Here is a 25045-nt window from a genome sequence, read left to right on the forward strand (position 1 = left end):
ATATGTTTATCTGAGATATTGCAAAGTTTTCACCATTAAAAGCAGGACCAGTTTGAAAATGTGGAGTTCCTGCTGTGTCCCTAAATCCAACATGTGAAGTAAAAATATCTTTTCTTGTGCTGAGGGGAATATAGACTGAGAAGCCAGGCTTTGCCATGGTAACATTGTAGTTAAGCAGGCCTCGCTCCATAGTGACTGTTCTGTCACTTGCATATGGACTGTCACTTTGTACTCCAAGGAAGGTGTACAATTGCTGTCTCTCTCTCTGTAACCCACAAGTGAAAGGCTTTTCTTGAACATAAGCTGCAGTGACATGTTGTCTTTTGTCATGTGTTGCAGGTGTGAGCCTCAGCAGCGATTTCATTGCTGGCTTTTGTGGTGAGACAGAGGAAGATCACCTCCAGACGGTGTCTTTGCTTCGGGAAGTTCAGTATAACATGGGCTTCCTCTTTGCCTACAGTATGAGACAGGTCAGCCCTGGGATGAGGGAGAAGCTACTTCTGTGCTGGCACTGACAGAATTCCTGACCGGTGTCTGGTTGATTGTAGACAACTGGGAAGAAAAGAAAGTGGCAGCAGAGCAGTCCTTGAGAAGCTACAAGGATCTTACCACTCATTCTTTTTTTTTTTCTAGTCAGCCTATTTTGTATAATTCAGCAACTTGAGATGAAAGTGGATCAGTTGTGACAATATTTGTCTTCATTAAAATATTTTAAATTATGTTTAGATCGTCTAGAATTTTAATATGAAGGGAGGGATGCCATTGTGGAGGGGGGACGCTGTTCTCTTTATAAGGGTAAAATAATTTCTCAACATGCAGAACGTTTTTGACTTACAGATGTGATTTGTCTTACAGATGCATTTTGTTGCCCTCCTAGCCATCCTCAGCTATTTTTAGTTTTCATTTTTGTAGGCCAAGTGAATCTACTGATACCACTTTAGAGTTTTTCCTGTAACACAGATTTCCAGGAAAACAAAGCAGAAGGATATAAGGAAGGAATGGGAGAGTAATGTGTATTTCTTGCAGAGAGGGGATAGTTCCGTTCTGCTGCCATTTTCTTGATGGTAGGGATGAATTTCCATGGGTCATTCCTCATCCCTCCAGTCAGCTCAGGGGTGTCTTTCCTTGTGTTTGGGCTGGAGGCTGAGGAGGATGGCCGATCAGGAGGGCTGATTGATGAATGATGGAACTCATGATCTTCGCCACCACTGTCATTCAGCTGCCGTCAGCCAACCTAATTCATGTCTTTTATTTTTTTTTAATTAAAAAAAAAATTTTTTTTTTTTAACGTTTATTTATTTTTGAGACAGAGAGAGACAGAGCATGAACGGGGGGGGGTCAGAGAGAGGGAGACACAGAATCCGAAACAGGCTCCAGGCTCTGAGCTGTCAGCACAGAGCCTGACGTGGGGCTCGAACTCACGGACCGTGAGATCATGACCTGAGCCAAAGTCGGCCGCCCAACCGACTGAGCCACCCAGGCGCCCCCTAATTCATGTCTTTTAAAGCCCACTGCCTAGTGTTCTGTAGGCAGTGTAAGTAGGCCATTGTATATATTTAGGTCTCTTACATAATTATTTCAGAGATGAAGCTTCAGAGTAGATGTTGGGTTCCATTTTGTTACTCTTCCATGGACATAAATATGTAAGACAAATTTTTTGTAATGCTAGAGTTGGGAAATGGGTTTTCATTGTGTGGTGGAAGCATATCTTATGGGCATTGAATACGAGTGTTTACTTTGGGATCTAATTTCTAGGTTAGGATTAAGGTTATAAAGATTGAAGTCGTCTAGTGGATGAGAGCAAGCACTCAAATTGTACCTTTCTCACTTAATAACTGTGTGATCTTGAGAAAGGTCCTTGGTCTTTTCACCTGTGAAATGAGAGTAGTGCTTGGTAATGGTAAATGCACAATAGGGGCAAGTTGTTGTTAATAAGACAAAATAGAGTAAACCCATTCGCCATTTTCCTCTGTGGATTTGGTAGTTGTCTCAAAGGCCAGTTGGTTTAAATGTCCACACTTGATGTATAGGTTTTCCTCTTATTCCATACTTTTATCTATCTCAGTGGTTCTCCCAACTGTGTTATATAAGCTTGTGTACATAAAACCTTAAAAAAAAAATAGGTGTGTACACACACATATACACACATGTATGCATGCCATGATTTTAAACAATTTAAAGGCTTTTCAAGGATAAATTTCCTTTTTTTTTTATAGGTGCTTTTTTTTTTTTTGAAATTTATTTATTTATTTTGAGAAAGAGAAAGAGAACCAGTCAGGGAGGGGCAGAGAGAGAGGGAGACAGAGGGTCTGAAGCAGGCTCTGTGTTGTGAGATGATGACCTGAGCTGAAGTTGGATGGTCAACTGACTGAGCCACCCAGGCGCCCCTAGGATAAATTTCCTTTTAAAAAATGTTTTGGACTAGGTAATATGAGTTCATTTTAAAAAATTCAAAAGTTCAAAATAGTATGCAATGAAAAGTTCTTGTTCTTCCTTCTTTCTAGGTTGCCTGGTTTTTCATTTCCTTCCCTGAAGGCCATCACTCTTAGGAATTTCTTCTGTAAACTTACAGAGATATTTCATGTATTTATAAACATATTTATATGTTGATCTGTACCTTATTTTTTTTAAGAGTATGTTTTGGAAAGCAATCATATCAATACATATGGAATTATCACAGTCTTTTTACAGTAGTGCAGTATTCCGTTGTGTGGATAAAGCATAATTCATTTACTAACAACCTATTGGTAAATGTTTAGGTTGCTTTGCATCTTGTGTCTTATCTATAAACAGTGGTGCTGAGTAACTTGGTACATGAGTTATTTAGTATATGTTACATTTGTCTAAAGCTTATATTTGTATCCTATAAATACATCAAGAACAATTTTGAGTCTACAATTTTCATGTGCTAAATTTAGAATTTAACCCTTACAAAAATGTGACTTTATTGCATAGTAAACTTCTTGTCTTAGAATGCTCTTAGAGCTAGAGAACCCTCCTGGTGTGGCTTGGGTTCTTGTACATATGTCTGTAACTTACAAGTGGAATGAACCTGGTCCTCTGTACTTTAAGAATGGATTCAGTGGGGGTAAAAAAAGGATTCTATGAGTCCTTGGTGACCTCCATCTCTTTATTTTTATAGAAAACCAGGGCATATCACAGGCTGAAAGATGATGTTCCAGAAGAGGTGAAATTAAGGCGTTTGGAGGAACTTATTACTGTCTTTCGAGAAGAAGCAACAAAAGCCAACATGGCCTCTGTGGGTTGTACCCAGCTAGTGCTGGTGGAGGGGGTAAGGTCATATGTATATACATATATATTTTTGTGTTTTGTTTTTTAAAGTTTATTTTTGAGAGAGAAAGAGAGAAAGAAAGAGTGCATGCAGGGGAGTGGCAGAGAGAGAGAGGGAGAGAGAATCCCAAGCAGGCTCCACGCTGTCAGTGCAGGGCCGGATGCTGAGCTTGAACCATGGCCTGAGCCCAGATCAAGAGGCACACCAGTGTTTTTGTTTTTTTTTTTAAACTTTTTTTTTTTAACGTTTATTTATTTTTGAGATAGAGAGAGAGACAGAGCATGAATGGGGGAGGGCCAGAGAGAGGGAGACACAAAATCCGAAACAGGCACCAGGCTCTGAGCTGTCAGCACAGAGCCCGACGCGGGGCTCGAACTCACGGACCGCGAGATCATGACCTGAGCCGAAGTCGGCCGCCCAACCGACTAAGCCACCCAGGCGCCCCCACACCAGTGTTTTTTGTGTTTTAAAACACAATATGTCTCCCTTTTATTTAGATCATCTTTGATTTATCAGAGTTTTTGTAATTTTCAGTGTACAGGTCCTATATGTATGTATTTTGTTAGATTTATACCTAAATGTCTTTTTTTTTTTTAATCTATTTGCTCCAATAGCAAATAGCTAGTTGCTATTGTATTTTTATTTCAGATGTTCATTATATTGTACAGAAATAATTGAATTTTGTATGTTTATCTTGTATTCTGTGACCTTGCTGAACTCAATAGTTTTAGGAGTTGTTTTGGCAGTTTCTTTGGGATTTTCTACATAGGTAATCATGTTTTTATGTTTTTTTTTCCTTCCTGATATTCCAAGATTCCTTCTTTTATCTTTTCCTGTCTGTTTAGACAGCTTTTAGACACTCTGGCAGCAGATTCTCTGTTTTTCTTCATCTTAGAATGTCTTGATTTTTCCTTCATTCTGTTTGTTTTTTTGTTTTTTTGTTTTTTTTTTGAGAGAGAGTGAGAGAGTGTGGGGGAGGGACAGAAAGAGAGAAGGGGACAGAGGATCCAAAGCGGGCTCTGTGCTAACAGAAGAGATGTGGGACTCAAACTCATGAACCATGAGATCATGACCCGAGCTGAAGTTGGCCACTTAACCGAGTGAGCCACCCGGGCACCTCTCTCCTTCATTCTTAAAAGATATTTTTGTGCTTAGCAGGAGAAAGATTAAGGAAAAGTATGTCTGCTCCATCTTTCTGGAAGCAGTATCATATGTATGTTTTCAGAATCAGTTTGTCTGTAATCCTTCTTTTTTAATTTTTTAAAATGTTTATTTATCTATTTTGAGAGAGAGAGTGTGTGTGCATGCATGCATGTGAGTGGGGAAAGGGCAGAGAGAGAGAGGGAGGGAGAGAATCCCAAGCAGGCTCTGCACGGTCAGCACAGAGCCTGATGCGGGGCTCAATCTTAGAAACCATGAGATCATGACTTGAGCTGAAATCAAGAGTCAGACGCTTAAGCAACTGAACTATCCAGGTGCCCCAAGATCTTATTTATTTATTTATTTATTTATTTATTTATTTATTTATTTATTTTTTAAGTAATCTCTACACCCAACGTGGGGCTCACCCACAACCCTGAGATCAAAAAGTTGTATGCTCTACCAACAGAGCCAGCCAGGCTTTTTAAAAAATCACATTTTTAAAAATCACAGTTTTTAAAATCACATTTTCTTAGAAGTGTACTGTATTTCAGAAAGTTTGGGGTTCCTATAGGCATCTGTGGTCAAGCTGGGGAACCTAACTGTCAGAGCACTAAACACATGGAATAAGGGGTAAGTTTGGGAGCTGACCTTTTATGAAGCTACATGCTGCAGCCATTGGAGAGGAAGGGAAGGAGAGAGATGGGCTCTTTCTGTGACTCCTAAGTCCTGCATTGAGAAGAGAGAGTCCTGTTTCATGCCTTAGGGTATGGTAGCATCAAAGCCACCAATTACCTGGTATCTGTGTTTGTTAGGACTCTTTAGTAGAGAGTAACAGAAATTTCTTTAAGCCATTCAGCCTAAGCCAAAAAAAAATCTTCTTTTGTATAAGACTTCAGGGGTGTCTTGTGGAGCCCAAGGGCAGGAATACTGTAGGTGTCTAGAAAGGACTGTACCCAGTCTGGGAAGACCTTCCGGCTTTCTTGTCTACTTAGACCAGCTTTTCCTGCTTCCTCATCTTTGTTGCAGAGTGAGTACAGCAGCTGTGTAGTTCCTATGTTTACATGTTTCGGTTCTCATTATTCATGGGTCACAGTTGTGTCTCTCAGCCCCAGCTCAGATTTCCAGGACGGGTACTTGGTCAGCTCATCTTGGGCTACGGGATCTTCCTGTGGTCTAGACCAGCAGTTGGCTGATTGGTGATGCTGAGCTAGTGTAATACCCCAAAAGGTTTTTGCCTCACTAAATACCTTGTGATTTAGGGTGTCAGCTGTGATTCTGGAGATATGTACATGTCTATTAGCAGTCTACATTTTATCCAGTAAGAATTAGGTCTTGTTGTATTCCCAGCTCTCTTCACGGAGTCTGGCACAGAATAGCATACTTATCTTTTGAATGAATGAATAAGTACTCAAAGTTTACTATTCTGTGTCCCTGACTTCATTAGCCTTGCAGCAAACCTGTCGTAACTAAATAAATCAAAACAAGATTCTTTCTTATGCGTCCAGCATAAGCCATGACTCGGGGTTAGAGAATAAATGGATTTTTCAGGGCTAGCAGTTGGGAGTCTTTACTTTCTCTTAGAGGAGACTTTCTTTCCTCTAGTCCTGGCTGGTTTAAAACATCAGGTTGCTATCTCCAGAGTGGCAGAGAAGTTGATGATAACTCATGTCTACTGAGCATTTACTGTCTGCCAGAAACTGTGCACTTTATGTCGTTGGTACATTGAGTCCTACCACGGTTTTGGAGGTAGTGCTAATTATTAGTCCTTTTATGAGATGAAGAAACAGAGACTCAGAGAAGTGGAATAACTTTCTGAAGGTCATACAGCTTGTGTGGCAGAGCCAGAATTTGACTCAGGGCTATTTCGTTCCAGAACCTCTAAACAACAGCCTTCCCCCTTTTTTAATTATGGGGAATTTAAAACATATATGGGTATATAAAGAACAGTATAATGAATGCCCACATACCCATTAACCAACCTCAAAACTGTCAATACAGTGTTAATTAATCCTGGCTAATCTTTTTTCATCTTCACTGTCCCCATTGGATTGTTATTTTCTTTTAAACCTTTTGCTTTTATTTATTTTTGTTTATTTACCTATTTGGACAGAGAAAGTGTGTGTGAGCAGGGGAGGGGCAGAGACAGAGGGAGAGAGAGAGAATTTAGCCACCCAGGTGCACTGATTTTTTTTTTTTTAAGTTTATTTATTTATTTACTTAGAGAGACAGCCCAACCATGAGTTGGGGAAGGGCAGAGAGAGAGGGAGTGAGAGAATCCCCAAGCAGGCTCTGTGCTGTTGGTGCAGAGCCTGACGTGGGGCTTGAACCCACGAACCATGAAATCACCACAATCAAGAGTCTGAGGTCTAACCAACTGAGCCACCCAGGTGCGCCCCCCCCCCTTCCCCCAATTTGGATTGTTTTGAAGCAAGTACCTTATACTTATACATCATATTATACATATACATTGTGTTTTGTCAGTAAATATTTCAGTATATATCTCTCTGAAAGAGAAGGACTCTAAGAAAAAAACCCAACATTAGGCTATTATCATATCTGAAATAATCGATAATTGTTTGTTAATATTGTCAGATATTTAGTCAGTGTTCCAATTTCCCTTTTTGTTTCATAAATGTTCTTTTATGGTTGGTTCAAATCATGGAATCATGCTGTCTTTTTAAAAATTTATTATAAAACAATCATAAGCTTACAGAAAAGTTGCAATAGAGTACCAAGAATTTTTTTTCCTTGACTCATTTGGGAGTTAGTTGCTGACCCGATGATGCCCTCACCTCCCCTCTAATACTGTAATATATCTTTCTCTCTTATAAATAGGGACATTCTCCTACATAACTATAGTGCAACCACCAGATCAGGAAATTTACCTTATTAGATTTCTGCGATCTAGTCCCCCCACCCTGTTTAAGTTTCTCCAGTTGTCACAGAACTGCCCTTTATAGGAAAAAGAGTTTGTTCGGTATCATATGTTGCATTAATTTCATGTCTGTCTGGTCTCCTTCAGTCTAGAAAAGTTCCTCAGTCTTTCTTTGACTTTCACATTCTTGACACTTGATGATTACAAGCCAGTTATTTATTTACTTAAGTTTTTAAATTTATTTTGAGAGAGAGAGCGAGAATGTGTATGCTCACATGAGCAGAGGAGGGGCAGAGAGAGAGGGAGAGAGAGAGAATCCCAAGCAGGCTCTGTATTGTCAGCATGGAGCCCAATGTGGGGCCCAAACTCACGAACTGTGAGATGATGTCCTGAGCTGAAATCAAGAGTTTGACGCTCAACCCACTGAGGCACCCGGGTGCCCCTATGGGCTAGTTATTTTGTAGAATATTCCTTAATTTGAGTTCGTCTGAAGTTTCCCTGTGGTAAGATTGAGGTTATGTATTTTTAGGCCGGAATGTTAGAGAAATGTGTTCTTATTTGTGTCCTGGGTGGTGTACGGTTTTGCTGGTCTCATTGCTGGTGATGTTAATTTTAAGCATCTCGTTTTGAACGTTTTGTTAAGGTTGTGTCTGCTAAGCTTGTTGAGTGTAAAGGTGCTCGTTTTCCTTTTGTAACTAGTAAGTGTTTTGTAGGGAGATAGTGGGAAATCTTTTTAAATTTTACCTGACTGCTGTTTCCCTAAAGTAGTAATTAGTTTAAGAACTAAACTCCTTCCTCTGTCTTTGGTTACTGAAGAATATAGCATGACGTTGGCGCTTGATTTTCTAAGAACAGATTACCTTTTGGATTGTCTCTGGCCAATTGTTTTAACCCCAGACAGGCCATCACCTAGCATGTATAATGTAAGACCCTTAAAATAATATACTTCTATCCTTTTTTTCCCCTTTTGTGCTATCGTTGTCATAGATTTTTACTTCTGTGTCCCAAAACACGTTGATATTTTTGCTTTGAATAATCAACTGTAGAGCCCCCGTCAGTGTTCACAGCCCATCAGTCAGGAGGCAGGGCAGTGGTTCAGGGCTGCGCACTCCTCTGGCGCGGGTACGCTGTGAGAGGCCCACAGAGAAGGGCCTGCCATCAGTCCATCACCGTGTACAATACTCAGTTGCTTTAAAAAAAAAACTTTTTTAAAAACAAGAAAAAACTCTTTCCTGTGTCCCCACTTAATTATTGCTTCTGTCGTTCTGCATTCCTTGTGTACATTCAGGTTTCTGTCTGGTATCATTATCTTTATGCTTGACAAACTTCTTTGAACATTTCTTGTAATGCAGATCTTTTTGTGATGAATCCTCTCAGCTGTCGTTTGTCTGAAAAAAATGTCTTTTCACTTTAAAAAATATTTTTTCATTAGGTATGAAATTTTAAGTTGATGTTTTAAAGGTATCATTCTGTTGTTTTCTGACTTACTTGGTTCTGACAAGAAGTTTGCAATCATCCTTCTCTTTCTTCCTGTGTACATAAAATTCCTTTTTTTCTGGCTGCTTTTTAAAGATATTTACTTTATCACTGTTTTTAGAAATTTGATGTGTCTTGGCATGGCTTTCTTTGTGTTTATCCCTTTGTGTTTTCTTTGGGATTTGTTGAGGCTTCTTAGTTTGTGAATTTATAATTTTCATCAAATTTGGAAAATTTTCATGTATTATCTTTCAGATGTATATCTTTTTAAGTTTATTTATTTATTTTGAGAGGGGAGGGGGAGCAGAGAGAGAGAGGGAGAAAGAGAATCCCAAGCAGGCTCTGTGCTGTCAGGGCAGAGCCCGATGTGGGGCTCGATCCCACAAACCATGAGATCGTGACCGGAGTCGAAACCAAGAGTCGAATGCTTAACCAGCTGAGCCACCCAGGTGCTCCTTCAGATATTTTTTCTGTACTCCTCCTGCTTCCTGCCACCCACCCCCCACTGCTTCTCCTCTCCTTCCATGACTCCAGTTACATATATGGCCAACCACTTATAAAAAGGTTTTTCTGTAGGTCATTGAGGTGGTTCATTTTTTTTCTGCTTTTTATACCTCTGTGCTTTGTTTTGGATAGTTTCTTTGGCTCTGTCTTCAGGTTCACTATTTTTTCCTTGGGCAGTGTGTAATCTGCTATTACCTATTGAATTTTTAATTTTAGATATTATATTTTTGGTCTGTATAAGGTCCATTTAGTTCTTTTCAAATACCTTCTGTCTCCTGTATTCTTGTTTTCCTTTGAAACTTAATTTCCTTTGAATGTAATCATAAAAACTGGTTTATTATTTTTGTGATAATTCCATCATTGCTATCATTTCTTGGTCTGTTTCTTTTGATAAACTTTTCTCCTATTATAGGTAACATTTTTTGCTTCTGGGCATATCCACTGATTTTTGATGGGACATTTAACATCGTGATACTAATTTTTAAGGTCTGGATTTTGTGTTGGGCTTTGTTCTGATAGGTGATTTTGTTACCTGCAGTTCAGTTTGATCCTGTCAAGGGCTCGATTTCAGGTTTTGTTAGGAAAGCTTTTTTATCCCAGGAATAGTTTAGCCTCATTGCTAAGGGGTGGCTTTCTGGAATTAGTACTGCATGTCCCAAGGAATCAATGAGGACTGCCATTAATTGTGATTGTGATAAGTTGTGATTCCCAGCCCTGCATGAGCTCTGGAAACACATCTGCTGACAGTTCCCCGGTTACTTTTTTTGCCTGACTTTGTGGAGTTTCACTGTGATAAACGTTCAGCAAAGACTCAAGGGATCCCTGTGCATGTTTCTATAGCTCTTTTTCTGCTTAGCTCCCTCGTCTGTAGAACTTGCTCCACAATTCCTATCTATTGCAGGCTCCCTGAACTCTGATGTCTTTTTCCTAAATCCAGAGAGAGCCACTATGGTGTGCCTCAAGATCTTCCTGCCTGCTTGGCATGCCCTGGTCTGACGCATGCCTTCTGGCAAAACACAAGGGTGATTGGAGGGCTCATCTCATTTGTTTTCCTTTTCTTGGCTTCACAGTCTTGCACAGTCTGTTGTTCAGTATCTGAAAATAGCGATTTCATATATTTTGTCCAGTTTCTGTTTAAGGCCAGAGAATAAATTTGATTCTTGACATTTCATCATGGCTGGAAGAGAAAAATTTGTATATATTCTAGAAGTTAATACCATCATACTGGTTTTATTATTGTCCTGACCCTGTCTTCTGTATGTTGTGATGGAGACTCTGGCTTCATGTCTGCCTGTTCATTAACGGCAAGTAACCTAGGCCAAACAACCCCAGAACATTCCTGAGTGGTTACTATGAGACCGGATAAAGTGAAAGTCAGTTTGTTAAGTGTATCACCCATGTGTTCTTGCTTTTAGGACTACTGGAAGTCCATTCCTAAGGAAGGTAATTCTGCAATGAAAGACTGAGTCATTTATTAACAGATAGTTAGCAAAATTTATGGAGTCTCTCTAGTGTGCCATGCGCTGTCCTTGTTGCTGAGCAGCAGTAAACGTAGTATTTTTTTTTTTTTAAAGTAATCTCTACATTCATCATGGGGTTCGAACTCAGAACCCCCAGATCAAGAGTTGCATATTCTACCAACTGAGCCAGCCAGGTGCCCCTTTGTAGTCTTAAGTGATTCCTTGATTAAGGAATGCTCTTTGAGTAAAACCCTTAGGGTTCTGAGACAGAGAAGGTATAATTTCTGCCGTCTGAGAACTGATAACTGTGACAGATTCATAAACTCACTTCTCTTCTTTTTGCAGCACAGTAAACGCTCTGCCACTGACCTGTGTGGCCGGAATGATGGAAACCTTAAAGTGATCTTCCCTAATGTAGAGATGGAGGATGTTTCTAACTCTGGGGTCAGGGTTAGAGCTCAGCCTGGGGACTATGTGCTGGTGAAGGTAAGGTGTCCTTTTGGGCTTTTGGCCTGCGTTGTGAGATGGATGCTGGGTTGGATAATTTGGGGCAGTGAAATTTCTTCCAGGAGAAATTTTTTTTTTTTTGTGAGAGAGTGTAAGTGAGCGAGGGGCAGAAAGAGAGAAAGAGAGAGAATCCCAGGAGGGAGAGAGAGAGGGAGAGAGAGAGAGAGAGAGAGAGAGAGAAAGAAGCAGGGCTCACCTGAAGCGGGGCTGGAACTCATGAACTGTGTGATCATGACCTGAACCAAAGTCAGATGCCTAACTGAGCCATGCAAGCACTCCCAGGAGAAATTCTTTAGTAAAATAAAAATCTCTTCTCAGTCTGAACATCGAAAGGGCACCTTGAGTTGAATTAAAAAAAAAAAAAAAATTTTTTTTTTAATGTTTTTTTGTTTATTTTTGAGACAGAGCATGAGCAGGGGAGGGGCAGAGAGAGAGAGAGACACACAGAATCCGAAGCAGCCTCCAGGCTCTGAGCAAGCTGTTGGCACAGAGCTGGATGTGGAGCTCTCACCCATGAACCATGAGATCATGACCTGAGCTGAAGTCGGATGCTCAACTGACTGAGCCACCCGGGCACCCTTAGAATGAATTCGCTACTACACCTTTCTTCTTTTCAGGCCCTTCCCATCCCAGTAAATGGCACACTCAGTTGCTCAAGCCAAAAATACAGGACATGTCCTAGATACTCAACTTTCCTGTACATCTGTTTCAGCTCACTTCTGGAATATATCTTAGACCTACCCATTTCTTTCCATCTCCAAGCCACCATCATTTCTTGGCTGGGAGATTTCAGTAGGCTTCTTATGATTTTTTGCTTCTGTATTTTAAAGATGAATTATTTTATTGAAGCATGTCATAAATGTAGAAAATTGCCCATATTATATACTTGATGAATTATCACAAAGTGACCCTATCCATGTAACTACCACCCAGATCAAGAAATAGAATATTTTCAGAACTTCAGAGACCCTCATGTTCCTACTAGTTACTTCTCTTACCTACATTCTAATTTCTGATACCATTGTTCAGCTTTGCCTATTTTTTTTTAATTTAAAAAAAAAAAATTTTTTTTTTTCAACATTTATTTATTTTTGGGACAGAGAGAGACAGAGCATGAACAGGGGAGGGGCAGAGAGAGAGGGAGACACAGAATCGGAAACAGGCTCCAGGCTCCGAGCCATCAGCCCAGAGCCTGATGCGGGGCTCGAACTCCCGGACCGCGAGATCGTGACCTGGCTGAAGTCGGACGCTTAACCGACTGCGCCACCCAGGCGCCCCTATTTTTTTTTTAATTTTTAAAAAATATTTATTTATTTTTGGGAGACAGTACAAGCAGGGGAGGGGCAGAGGGAGAGGGAGACACAGAATCTGAAGCAGGCTCCAGGCTCTGTCTGAGCTCCGAGCTGTCAGCACAGAGGCTGATGCAAGGCTTGAACCGATGAAGCGTGGGATCATGACCTGGGCCAAAGTTGGACGTTTAACCAACTGAGCTGCCCAGACGCCCCTGCCTATTTTTAATTGTTATAAAATTGAATCATACAGCATGTAGTTTTGGTGCTTGTCTTCTTTTCCTCAGTCTTATGTTGTGCAGTACATTTGTGATTATATATATCCATATTGTATGAATGTACCCACAATTTGCTTATGCATTGTACTGTTGATGGTCATTTTGGTTGTTTCCATTTTAGAGCTGTTATGAATCGAATTGCTGAGAATATTTCTGTACATGTGTTTTTGTGCACATATGTATTCATTTCTGATGGGTATATGGCCTAGAATTGCTGGGTCATAGGGTGTATGCTAGAACTAGCCAAAAGTAATTGTACCCTATTGCACTCCCACCAGCAGTGCATGAGAATTCCTAAGGCTTTAGATTCCCCACTTCCATTCTTTTTTTTTTTTAATTTTTTTTAATGTTTATTTTATTTTTAAGAGAGAGACAGAGACAGAGTATGAGACAGAGTGCACGAGCAGGGGAGGGACAGAGAGCCCCTCTGAGCACACTCAGTTGCTCAAGCCAAAGATACAAGCCCAATGTGGGGCTCGAACTCACAAACCTTGAGACCATGACCTGAGCCAAACTCGGATGGTCAACCAACTGAGTGAGCCACCCAGGCTCCCCTCCCCACTTGCATTCTTGCCCTCCTCTAGTCTGTCTGCATTACGGTAGTCATGGTCACTGAGGTCTTTCTAAATCAGATCACTCATTCCTGTGCTTAAGCCCTCTAGTGGCTTCTCATTGGAGCCAGCATGAAATGCACCATGTCTAAGGCTTTATATGATCTGTCCCACCCACCTTTCTAACCTCATGTCCCCTCCACTCTTCTTACTTCTCTCTTCTCCAGCCTTGGTGTCCTCTTTTTTGCCCTTCAGACCAAGTTCTAGTGAGAGGCTTTGCACATGTTGTGTTGTTTGGGAGACTCTTGATTTTTACATGACTGCCATCTTTTTAACTTTCAGTTTCTCTCTGAACTGTCACCTCCTTGAGAGGCCTTCTCCTTAGGGAAGCTAAAGCAGGTTCCCTCTGCTTGCTCTTGTCATTATTTATTACATTAGCCCATTTTATCATCATAACACTTTTCAGTGCCTGTTGTCATCTTTGTTTACATATTTGTTTTCAGTCTTCTCTTGAAATCTCCTTTGGGGCCACATGCGTTCAGCTCCCAGGGAGGAAAAACAGCTTTTCTCATCAAATTTGGGCCATAAATATCTTAAGGAAGAATTTGCCTGGTAAGCCTGGATCAAAGCTTGTCCCTGGGGTTAGTTAGGAGGACAGGATCTGTGATGGGCAGCCCACACCAGAAACTCATGGTTGGTGCTGGAGAAGAGCCATCCATCTCCCAAGAGAAAAAGGAGAAGTAGCAGTTTGGACCTGAACTAATTTAGACTTCTTCAATGATACGTATTACCATTGCATTAGATGTTAGATATCTTTTCCTTCCAGGATTGGGGGCACATGGGAACCATGCAGTCTCTGTTGGCCTGACACCACCTCCATTAGATCTCTATTGGTGGCCTCTCCTCTGGAGACTCCACATTAAGTCTCTCAAGTGCAGTCCTGCTTACTTTGTCTTCTCCTGACTGATTTTCTTTCAGATTACGTCCACCAGCTCTCAGACACTTAAAGGACATGTTCTCTGCAGGACCACCCTGAAGGACTCCTCAGCATATTGCTGACCTGAGTGGATGGCCTTAGAGTTGACATGGGCTGTCCTTCCTGACAGGAAGGGAGATAGGACTGGTCACTAAAGAAAGAGGTAATGACGCTCTGGAGACAAGCTGCAAGTGGTGAAGCAACTTCATGTCAAATGGAAAATGTGTCTCTTTGCTGTTATGTGAACAGCTCTTATAGTCATTAAATTTACCACAAGTAAAGTGGTTCCTTTGTCTCTCTTCTTTTACTTCACTTTTGTCTTGGTTAGTGTTTCTGGGATTTTCCCTACAGTCTGTTCTGTGTTAAGTGTTTCCCAACCCAGTTCTTGCTGTGGATACTGCTAACCTCTCTGATTTTGTACCCTGGGCCCTAGGAGTTAGAGACTGAAGGAGGGGAAGATGGAGGGAACTCTTCAGGAAAAACTGCTCTAGATCTTTCTAATACTTCGGTTTAATGAATTGACTCAGCTGCCTATGTCCTTACTTTATTTTCATATTTTACCTGAGGATTTCCCTCATGGACCTTTTTTTTCTGCCTGTCAGTTCATTCTTTGCCCTTAGGTCTGGCATCACTTGGGTTGTTTTTGTTTTCTGATTTTTTATAGTATGGTTTTATTTTATTATTTATTTCTTTTTGTTTTTATGTTATTTTATGTTTTTGTTTTAATTCCGTTTAGTTAACTGTTATATATAACTAATATGTTAGTTTCAGGTGTACAATATAATGAATCAACACTTACATACATTGTTCTGTGTTCATCACAAGTGTACTCCTTAATCTCCATCACCTATTTAATCCATCCCCCTACTGCTTCCCCTCTGGTAGCCATCAGTTCTCTATAATTAAGAGTCTTTTTTTTTTTTTTTTTGATATGTCTCTCTCTTATTTTATTCCCTTTACTTGTTTTGTTCCTTAAATTCTGCCCATGAATGAAATCATACAGTGTTTGTCTTTCTTTGACTGACTTATTTCACTGAGCGTAATACTTTCTAGCTCCATCCATCTCGTTGCAAATGGCAAGATTTTATTCTTTTTTATGGCTGAACAATATTCCATTGTATGTGTATGCATGTATATATATACACTTACACATACCACATCTTCTTTATCCATTTATCAATCAGTGGATGCTTGGGCTGCTTCTGTATCTTGGCTATTGTAAATAATGCTGCCATAAACATAGGAGTGTATATATCCCTTTGAATTACTGTTCTTGTATTCTTTGGGTAAATACCTAGTAGTATAATTGCTGGATCATAAGGTAGTTATGCTTTTTTAAAGTTTTTATTTATTTATTTTGAGAGAGAAAGCACGAGCAGGGAAGGGGCAGAAAGAGAGGAAAGAGCAAGAATCCCAAGCAGGCTCCACACTGCCAGCATGGAGCCTGATGCAGGGCTCAGACTCCTGAACCATGAGATCATGACCTGATCTGAAGTTGGACGCTTAACCAACTGAGCCACCATGCTCAGGTAGTTACATTTTTAACCCTTTGTTTTAAAGTTTATTTATTTTGAGAGAGAGCACAAGTGGAAGAGAGGCAGAGAGAGGGAGAGAGAGAATCGTAAATAGGCTGTGTGCTGTGAACATGGAGCCCGATGTGGGGCTCGATCTCACGAACTGTGAGATCACGACCTGAGCCAAAATCAAGAGTCAGATGATTAACCAACTAAACCACCCAGGCGCCCCTGTTTTTAACTTTCTGAGGAACCTCTATACTGTTGTCCACAGTGGCTGCACCAGTTTGTATTCCCACCAACAGTACATGAGTGTTCCTTTTTTTCCACATCTTCACCAACACCTGTTTCTTGATTTTAGCCATTCTGACAGTCGTGAGGTGACATTTCATTATAGTTTTGATTTGCATTTCTCTGATGATAAGTGCTGATGAACATCTTGTGTCCATTTGTCATCTGTATGTCTTCTTTGGAAAAATGTCTATTCATGTCTTCTACCCATTTTTTAATTGGATTATTTGTTTTTTTGGGTGTTGAGTTTTATAAATTCTTTATGTATTTTGGATACTAATCCTTTACGTGTATGTCATTTGCAAATACCTTCTTTGATTCTCTAGATTGCCTTTCAGTTTTGTTGATTGTTTTCTTTGCTATGCAGAGGCTTTTTATTTTGATGTAGCCCCAATAGTTTATTTTTGATTTTGTTTCCCTTGCTTCAGGAGTTATATCTAGAAAGAAGTTGCTACAGATGATGTCAAAGAAGACTGCCTGTGTTCTCTTTTAGGATTTTTATGGTTTCGAACCTCACATTTAGGTCTTTTCATCCATTAAAAAAAGCACAGCACAGAGCCTGACGTGGGGCTCAAATACACGAACCATGAGATCATGACTTGAGCCAAAGTCAGATGCTTAACCAACTGAGCCACCAAGGCGCCCCATCATCCATTTTAAATTTATATTTGTGTGTGATGTAAGAAAGTGGTCCAGTTTCATTCTTTTGCATGCTGCTGTCCAGCTTTCCCAGCACCATTTGTTGAAGACACTGTCTTTTTTCCCATTGGACGTTCCTCCTGCTTTGTCAAAGATTAATTGACCATATAGTTGTGTAGTTGTGGGTTCATTTCTGGATTTCCTATTCAGTTCTATTGATCTATATGTCTATTTTTGTGCCAGTACTGTACTGTTTTGATTACTACGGCTTTGTAATATAACTTGAAGCCCAGAATTGTGATGCCTCCAGCTTTGTTTTCTTTTTCAAGGTTGCTTTGGCTATTTGGGTTGGTTGGTGGTTCCCTACAAATTTTAGGAGTGTTTGTTTTAGCTCCGTAAAAAAAAAAAAAAAAATGATGTTGGTGTTTTTTTGCCTTTTGAATTTTTTTTTTCTTTTAGAGTTTACTTTCTATAATTTTTTTAATAATTTACATCCAAGTTAGTTAGCACATGGTGCAACGATGATTTCAGGAATAGATTCCTTAAGCCTCTTACCCATTTAGCCCATCCCTGCTCCCACAACCCCTCCAGCAACCCTCTGTTTGTACTCTATATTTAAGAATCTCTTATGTTTTGTCCCCCTCCCTGTTTTTATATTATTTTTGCTTCCCTTCTGTTCATCTGTTTTGTATCTTAAAGTCCTCACATAAGTGAAGTCATATTTGTCTTTCTCTGACTAATGTTGCTTAGCGTAATACCCTCCAGTTCTATCCACGTAGTTGTGAATGGCAAGATTTCATTCTTTTTGATTGCTGAGTAATACTCCATTGTATGTATATACCACATCTTCTTTATCCGTTCATCCATCGATGGACATTTGGGCTCTTTCCATGCTTTGGCTGGTGTTGATAGTGCTGCTATAAACATTGGGGTGCATGTTTCCCTTGGAAACAGCATACCTGTATCCCTTGGATAAATACCTAACAGTGCAATTGCTGGGTTGTAGGGTAGTTCTATTTTTAATTTTTTGAGGAACCTCCATACTATTTTCCAGAATGGCTGCCCCAGTTTGCATTCCCACCAACAATGCAAAAGAGATCCTCTTTCTCTGCATCCTCGCCAACATCTGTTGTTGCCTGAGTTGTTAATGTTAGCCATTCTGACATGTGTGAGGTGGTATTTCATTGTGGTTTTGATTTGTATTTCCCTGATGATGAGTGATATTGAGCATGTTTTCATGCATCAGTTGGCCATCTGGATGTCTTCTTTGGAGAGGTGCCTATTCATGTCTTTTGCCCATTTCTTCACTGGATTATTTGTGTTTTGGGTATTGAGTTTGATAAGTTCTTTATAGATTTTGGATACTAACCCTTTATCTGATATATCGTTTACAAATATCTTCTCCCGTTCTGTCAGTTGCCTTTTAGTTTTGCTGATTGTTTCCTATGCTGTGAAGAAGCTTTCTCTTTTGATGAGGTCCCAATAGTTCTTTTTTGCTTTGGTTTTCCTTGCCTCTGGAGATGTGTTGAGTAAGAAGTTGCTGCAGCAGAAGTCAAAGAGGTTTTTGCCTGCTTTCTCCTCGAGGATTTTGATGACTTCTGTCTTAGGTTTAGGTCTTTCATCCATTTTGAGTTTATTTTTGTGTATGGTGTAAGAGAGTGGTCCAGGGTCCTTTTTCTGCATGTTGCTGTCCAGTTTTCCCAGCACCATTTGCTGAAGAGACTGTCTTTATTACATTGGATATTCTTTCCTGCTTTGTCAAAGATTAGTTGGCCATATGTTTCTGGGTCCATTTCTGGATTCTCTGTTCTGTTCCATTGATCTGAGTGTCTGTTTTTTTTTTTTTATTTATTTATTTTTTCAACGTTTATTTATTTTGGGGACAGAGAGAGACAGAGCATGAATGGGCAAGGGGCAGAGAGAGAGGGAGACACAGATTCGGAAACAGGCTCCAGGCTCTGAGCCATCAGCCCAGAGCCCGACGCGGGGCTTGAACTCACGGACCGCGAGATCATGACCTGGCTGAAGTCGGACGCTTAACTGACTGCGCCACCCAGGCGCCCCCTGAGTGTCTGTTTTTGTGCCACTGTTGGTGTTGCTTATGTATAGAGTGCTTAGGGTAGTAGAGACATTTAACAATCTTTGTTCTTCCAAGCCATGAACATGGAATGTCTTTCCATTTCTTTGTGTCATTCAGTTTCTTTCATCAGTGTTTTACAGTTTTCAGAGTATAGGTCTTTCACCTCTTTGGTTAGGTTTATTTCTAGGTATCTTATATTGTTTTGGTGCATTTGTAAATGGGATTGATTCCTTAATTTCTCTTTCTCCTGCTTTGTTATTGGTGTATAGAAATGCAACAGATTTCTGTATGTTGATTTTGTATCTTGCAACTTTACTGAATGCGTTCATCAGTTCTAGCAGTTTTTTGGTGGAATCTTTGGGGTTTTCTATATAGAGTATCATGTCATCTGCAAGTAGTGAGAGTTTTATTTCTTACTGATGTAGATACCTTTATTTCTTCTTGTTGTCTCTTTGCTGTGGCTAGGACTTCCAGAAGTATGTTGAATAAAAGTGGCAAGAATAGATATCCTTGTCTAATTCCTGACCTCAGGGGAAAAGCTCTCAGTTTTTCCCCATTAAGGATGATATTAGCTGTGGGTTTTTCATATATGGCCTTTATTATGTTGTAGTATGTTCCCTCTAAACCTACTTTGTTAATGCTTTAATGCTTTGTGTAATGTACTTTGTCAAATGCTTTTTCTACATCTATTGAAAGGATTACATGGTTCTTAACCTTTCTCTGATTGATCTGATGTGTCATATTGATTGATTTGCAAATAGTCAATCATCCTGGCAGCCCAGGAATAAATTCCACTTGATTGTGATGGATGATTTGCTTCAGGTATTGTTGAATTCAGTTTGCTAGTGTTTTGTTGAGAATTTTTGCATCTGTGTTCATCAGGGATATTGGCCTGTAGTTTTTTTTTTTTTTTTTTTTTAATGTTTATTCTTTGAGAGAGAAAGAGAACACGAGCAGGGGAGGAGCAGAGAGAGGGAGACACAGAATCTGAAGCAGGCTCCAGGCTCTGAGCTGTCAGCACAGAACCCAACACAGGGTTCGAACTCAGGAACCGTGAGATCATGACCTGAGCCGAAGTTGGATGCTTAACCAACCGAGCCGCCCAGGCACCTCTGTAGTTCTCTTTTTTAATGGTGTTTTTATCTGGTTTTGGTTTCAAAGTAATACTGCTGGCCTCATAGAATGAATTTGGATGTTTTCCTTCCTTTTCTGTTTTGGAATGGTTTGAGAAGAATAGGTATTAACTCTTCTTCAAATGTTTGGTAGAATTCGCCTATGAAGCCATCTAGTCCAGGGCTTTGGTTTGTTGGGTTTTTTGATTACTGGGTCAGTTATTACTTGGAGTTTTTGAAATGTCATTACCTATTAGTAGGCACTGAGCAGTCATTCTTGGACCATTCACTACCAACATTATGTCATTCTGTGGGTATGATGAAAAAAAACCTAAAAGATGTTAACATAGAATATTGGAGTCAGTCAAAGTAACTTGAGTAGTTATTTTTTTTTTTTTAAGTTTATTTTTTTATTTTGAGAGAGGCAGAGCAGGGAAGGGGCAGAGAGAGAAAAAGGGAGAGAATCCCAAGCAGGTTCCATGTGCAATCAGCGTGCAGAGCCCGACACAGGGCTCAAATCCTGAAATCGTGGGATCGTGACCTAGCTGAATCAAGAGTCAGTTGCTCAACTGACTGAGCCACCCAGGTGCCCCTTATTCTTCTGTGCCTTGGTTTTCTCATATGATGTAAGGCTAAAAAATGCTTATCTCAAATGAAGTTCAGTGAGATTATAACTTGTGAAGAGTTTAGCACTGCCTATGAAATAGTGAGTACTTATTACATGGGAATGATCATTGGAAGATTTTGCTTCTAAAAAAGACTGTATATTAGGGTATGTTGAGGCTTTTATTGCATGTCTGGCCATGATCTCATTTAGACCCTTTCCACTCACCTGCGTGACAGCCTTTGGGAACTCTTCCTCAGATGCTGGTTCCGCCCAGGAAGATTTGTTTCTGCTCGTAAGGTCCATTTATGGAGGAAAACATTTGTTATGGCTCTTCACCTCAGTTCTTTATTCAAAAGGCACTTTTTAAAAAGTTTTGAAATTTGAAATTTGACATATGAAGAAGTAAAATATACAGACGATAAAGTAATTCAAACAATACAATAGGTATCTATAATTGGTCAGCTTCCCTCCTGTCACTTTCTCCTAATCTAGATCCTTTTATGAAGGCCAGCACTGTCAGAAGGTAGAGGAGGGACACTAAAGTATCTTCCAAACTGAGAAGGCATTTTGACACTGGAAAATGAAGCAGGCCACTCTATACAGTTAACACTGTATAGTTTATTCAGGGTAACTTACTGATGGGATTGGGCAGGTGACAGTCTAGGTATCGCATGGCTATTCTCTGCAAAGCCTGGACTTTAGCCCACAGATTTTATAGAGCAAGGGTTTGTGCAGAAGGCATCGTGATGAGGTCAAAGTGTCTGACACTTAACAGACCTCGTGGTGCCACCTGTGTGCCAGAAAGTGGGGGAAGAAACTGTGTTATCTCTACTAGTTATATAAACAATTTTAGGGAAGACCAGAACCAGCCTTGTCACATTCCAGTCCGGGCATAGATTAACCTCTAAGGGGCCTGGGAACATGCAGCCTTCAGGGAGGTCATCACGCAGACAGGAACAAGATAGGGGCCAAAGATGGAGTCAGTATTGTCAGCACTCCTAAAAGCACTTTTTTCATTTCCTATTAAGTCTTTTCAGAAATAGTCTCTGTATATACAGTGATTAGTGTCTCTTTGTTTTTACACAAGTTTACATATAACACTATTGATAGCTTTATTGAGATAGGTGTAATTAACATACAACTGATATGCACATGTTGAATGTGTACAATTTTTTTAGTGTGTTTATTTTTGAGAGAGTGTGTGTATGCACGCATGCATGTATGAGCAGGTGAGGGGCAGAGAGAGCGGGAGACAGAGGATCTGAAGAGGGCTCTGTGCTGACAGCAGAGAGCCTGATGCATGACTCAAACTCACAAACTGTGAGATCATGACCTGAGCTGAAGTCGGACGTTTAACCGACTGAGCCACCCAGGAGCCCCTGAAAGGGTACAATTTGATAAGTTTTAACGTATACACCCATGAAACCATCCCTAAATCAAGAGAGTATATCCATCACCTCTGAAATTTTCTCCTATTTCTTTGTGGTCCGTCTCTCCAGTGATCCCTTATTCCCAAGCTACCATGGAATTTCTTCCATGTATTTTGACATGTTATATTTTTATTTCCATTAATTTCAAAATACTTTCCAATTTCCCTTTTGATTTCTTCTTTGACCCATGGGTTATTTAGAATAAGGTTCATTTACAGGGTGCCTGGGTGGCTCGGTCGGTTAAGTGTCTGACTGGCTCAGGTCATGATCTCACAGTTCATGGGTTTGAGCCCCATGTTGGGCTCTGCGGTGACAGCTCAGAGCCTGGAGCCTGCTTCAGTTTCTGTGTCTCCCTCTCTCTCTGCCCTCCCCCGCTCATGCTCTGTCTCTCTCTCTGTCAAAAATAAATAAACGTTAAAAAAAAAAAAAGAATAAGTTTCATTTCCACATATTTGGGGGTTTTCCTGAGATCTTTATGTTGCTGATATGTAATTTAATTCCATTGTGGTCAGAGAATATACTTTGTCTTTAATCATTTGAATTTATTGAGATTTATTTAATAGCTCAGAAGATGATCTGTCTTGGTAAATGTTCACTGTACACTGGAGAAGAATATTCTATTGTTGGGTGTAGAGTTCTATAAATGTCAGTCAGTTTAGGTTGTTATTCAAGTCTATAATATCCTTGCTTGCTTCTATCCAGTTCTTCTATCAACTGTGGCTAAGAAGGTATTGACATTTTTGAAAATAATTATGTATTTCTCTCTTTTCCCCTTGTAATTCTGTCATTTTTTGCCTCATATATTTTGAAGCTCTATCAATAGGTGAATAAACATCAAGGATTTTTATGTTCCTTTGATTAATTGACTCCTTTATCATTATGAAATGATCTTCTTTATCCTTGGTAATTTTTTTTTTTTTTAAGATTTTAATCTTACCTAATCTCTACACGCAGTGTGGGGCTCACACTCACAATCCCAAGGTCAGGAGCTGCACGCTGCCCTGACTGAGCCAGCTAGACACCCCTCCCTGGTAATATTTTTTGCTTTAAAATCTACATTGTCTAATATTACCATAACCACTTTGGCTGATTTCCTCCCTTTCTCCCTTTTTTATTGAGATGTAATTCACATCCCATTAATTTCACCATTTTAAAGTATACGGTTCATTAGTTTTTAGTATACTCATAATTGTGACCATTTTTCATACTTTACTTATTACTGATGACCTTGACAGTTTTGAGGAGAACTGGTCAGATGCTTTATAGAGTGCCCCTCAGTTGGTTTGTCACATGCTTTTCTCATGATTAGACTGCAGTTACATGTTTGGGGGAGGAAGACTACAGAGATAAAGTACCGTTCTCGTCACATCATAAGTGTACATACTGTTAATATGACTTAACACTGTTCATGTTAACCTTGATCACCTGGCTTGAGGTAGTGTTTGTCAGGTTTCTTCATTGCAAAATTGCTCTCCTCCCTTTCCGCACTGTGCTCTTGGGACAGATGTCACTGTGCAGCTGAAACTTAACTAGTGGGAAGCTCTGCTCCACCTCCATGAGGGTGAAATAGCTATGTAAACCAGCTAGGGATTTTCTGCAGAGGAGATTGTCTGTTCTCCCCCCATTTATTTACTAAATTTATTTTTATCAGTATAGACTGCTGGATATTCATTTTGTACTTTGGGTTATAATCCAGTACCACTTTATTTTGTCGGTCCCATTGTTTTAGCTTTGGCAGCTCTTCCAGTTGCCCCTGTAACCCTTTGACATACTCCCATCATTGTGGTTTTCTTGAGCACTTTCTTACTTTCAGTAATTAATAAGATGCTCCGGAGTCATCTTTTATATTTTCTTTCTAGTCCTTTCTAGTCTCTAGAAATTAGCCATTTCTCCAAGGGGTCCTGATTACTTTTATAGAGAATGGTATTAGAAACCAACATCTGGGTGGTTAGTTGCTATTGTGGCTGGGAAGGTTTTTGTTTTGTATGACCTCCCAGCTCTTCTAGAGCTGAGCCTGCTGATTTTTATAGTTCTAGGTCTTAAACTCCTCTGATGGTAAGAACTCATCAAATTCAGCCCCTCTGGTTTTCATAGCCAAATATTATTGGGATTTGTCTTCCCAGTCTCCCTGTGTGGATTCCCCGTGCCTGGGATGCCTGGTGTGAGGGTCTGTTTCTCTCCCCTCTCAGCACCCACACCTTCGTCATCCCTCCCTCCCATGGACAGTCCTGCAGGTCCATTTATCTCTCCACCATTTCTCTTCCCTTCCTACCCTCCTCATTGTGGCCTCTTCTCTGCATTTAGTTGTGGAGAGTCATTCTTCCAAGTCTTTGGGTCATTTTCTGGGTTATTTACACTGATGTGGGTGTTACCTAGTTGTATCTGTGGGATGAGGTAAGCTTAGGGTTCTCCCACTCTGCCATCTTCCCTGGAAGTCTCTGTTTTGTTTAGTTTCTGTTTAGAAGTCTCTGTTCTATTTTATTTTTTTTAATGTTTATTTTCAGAGAGAGAGAGAGACAGAGCATGCGCGTGAGCGCAGCACACAGATGCCGTAGTGGGTGAGGGGCAGAGAGAGTGGGAGAGAGGGAGAATCCCATACAGGCTCTGTGCTTTCTGCACAGAGCTCACGAGATTGTGCCCTGAGCTGAAATCAAGAGTCCAGCACCCCACCACCTGAGCCACCTAGGCATCTCTAGAAGTCTTTGTTTCAGATGGAGTTGTGGCATTTAGTACATTCACAGTTTTGTGCAACCTCTGTCTAGTTCCAAAATATTTCCATCACTCCAAAATAAAACCCCATATCCATTAGGCAGGTATGCTCCTTAGCCACTCCCTGCCTTCCTGGTAACTACCATTTTGCATTCTGTTTCTGTGGATTTACCTACTTTAAATATTTCACATATACTGAATTGTACAATATATGATGTCTTGTGCCTGGCTTTGTTCACTGAACATAATCTTTTCAAGGTTGATCCACATTGTAGCATGTATGAATACTTTATTCCTTTATATGACTGAAGC

At 40.2% G+C, this 25045-nt stretch overlaps 1 protein-coding gene and 1 non-coding gene across 3 annotated transcripts in view; one reads left to right on the plus strand and one right to left on the minus strand.

The window, feature by feature from the left end:
- CDK5RAP1 (CDK5 regulatory subunit associated protein 1) overlaps positions 1–25045 on the plus strand; it is an 83642-nt gene that overhangs the window by 22652 nt on the left and 35945 nt on the right. The window contains exons 11-14 of one of the 2 annotated variants that reach the window (XR_006300784.1): positions 340–470; positions 3143–3292; positions 11096–11236; positions 14354–14514. Coding sequence is in view for 1 of the 2 variants with exons in the window: in XM_043602578.1 (XP_043458513.1) it covers positions 340–470; positions 3143–3292; positions 11096–11236; positions 14354–14434 (503 nt within the window). In the remaining variant the exon portion in view is untranslated. Of the gene's footprint in view, positions 1–339; positions 471–3142; positions 3293–11095; positions 11237–14353; positions 14633–25045 lie in introns of those variants that run through there. The other variant, XM_043602578.1, reaches the window with a different exon arrangement.
- LOC122467422 lies at positions 8349–8485 on the minus strand. Its single transcript, XR_006292951.1, has one exon. It is a non-coding gene; the product is annotated as a small nucleolar RNA SNORA42/SNORA80 family (small nucleolar RNA).

The sequence above is a fragment of the Prionailurus bengalensis genome, chromosome A3 (assembly GCF_016509475.1).
Source record: "Prionailurus bengalensis isolate Pbe53 chromosome A3, Fcat_Pben_1.1_paternal_pri, whole genome shotgun sequence".
Classification (NCBI taxonomy): Eukaryota; Metazoa; Chordata; class Mammalia; order Carnivora; family Felidae; genus Prionailurus; species Prionailurus bengalensis.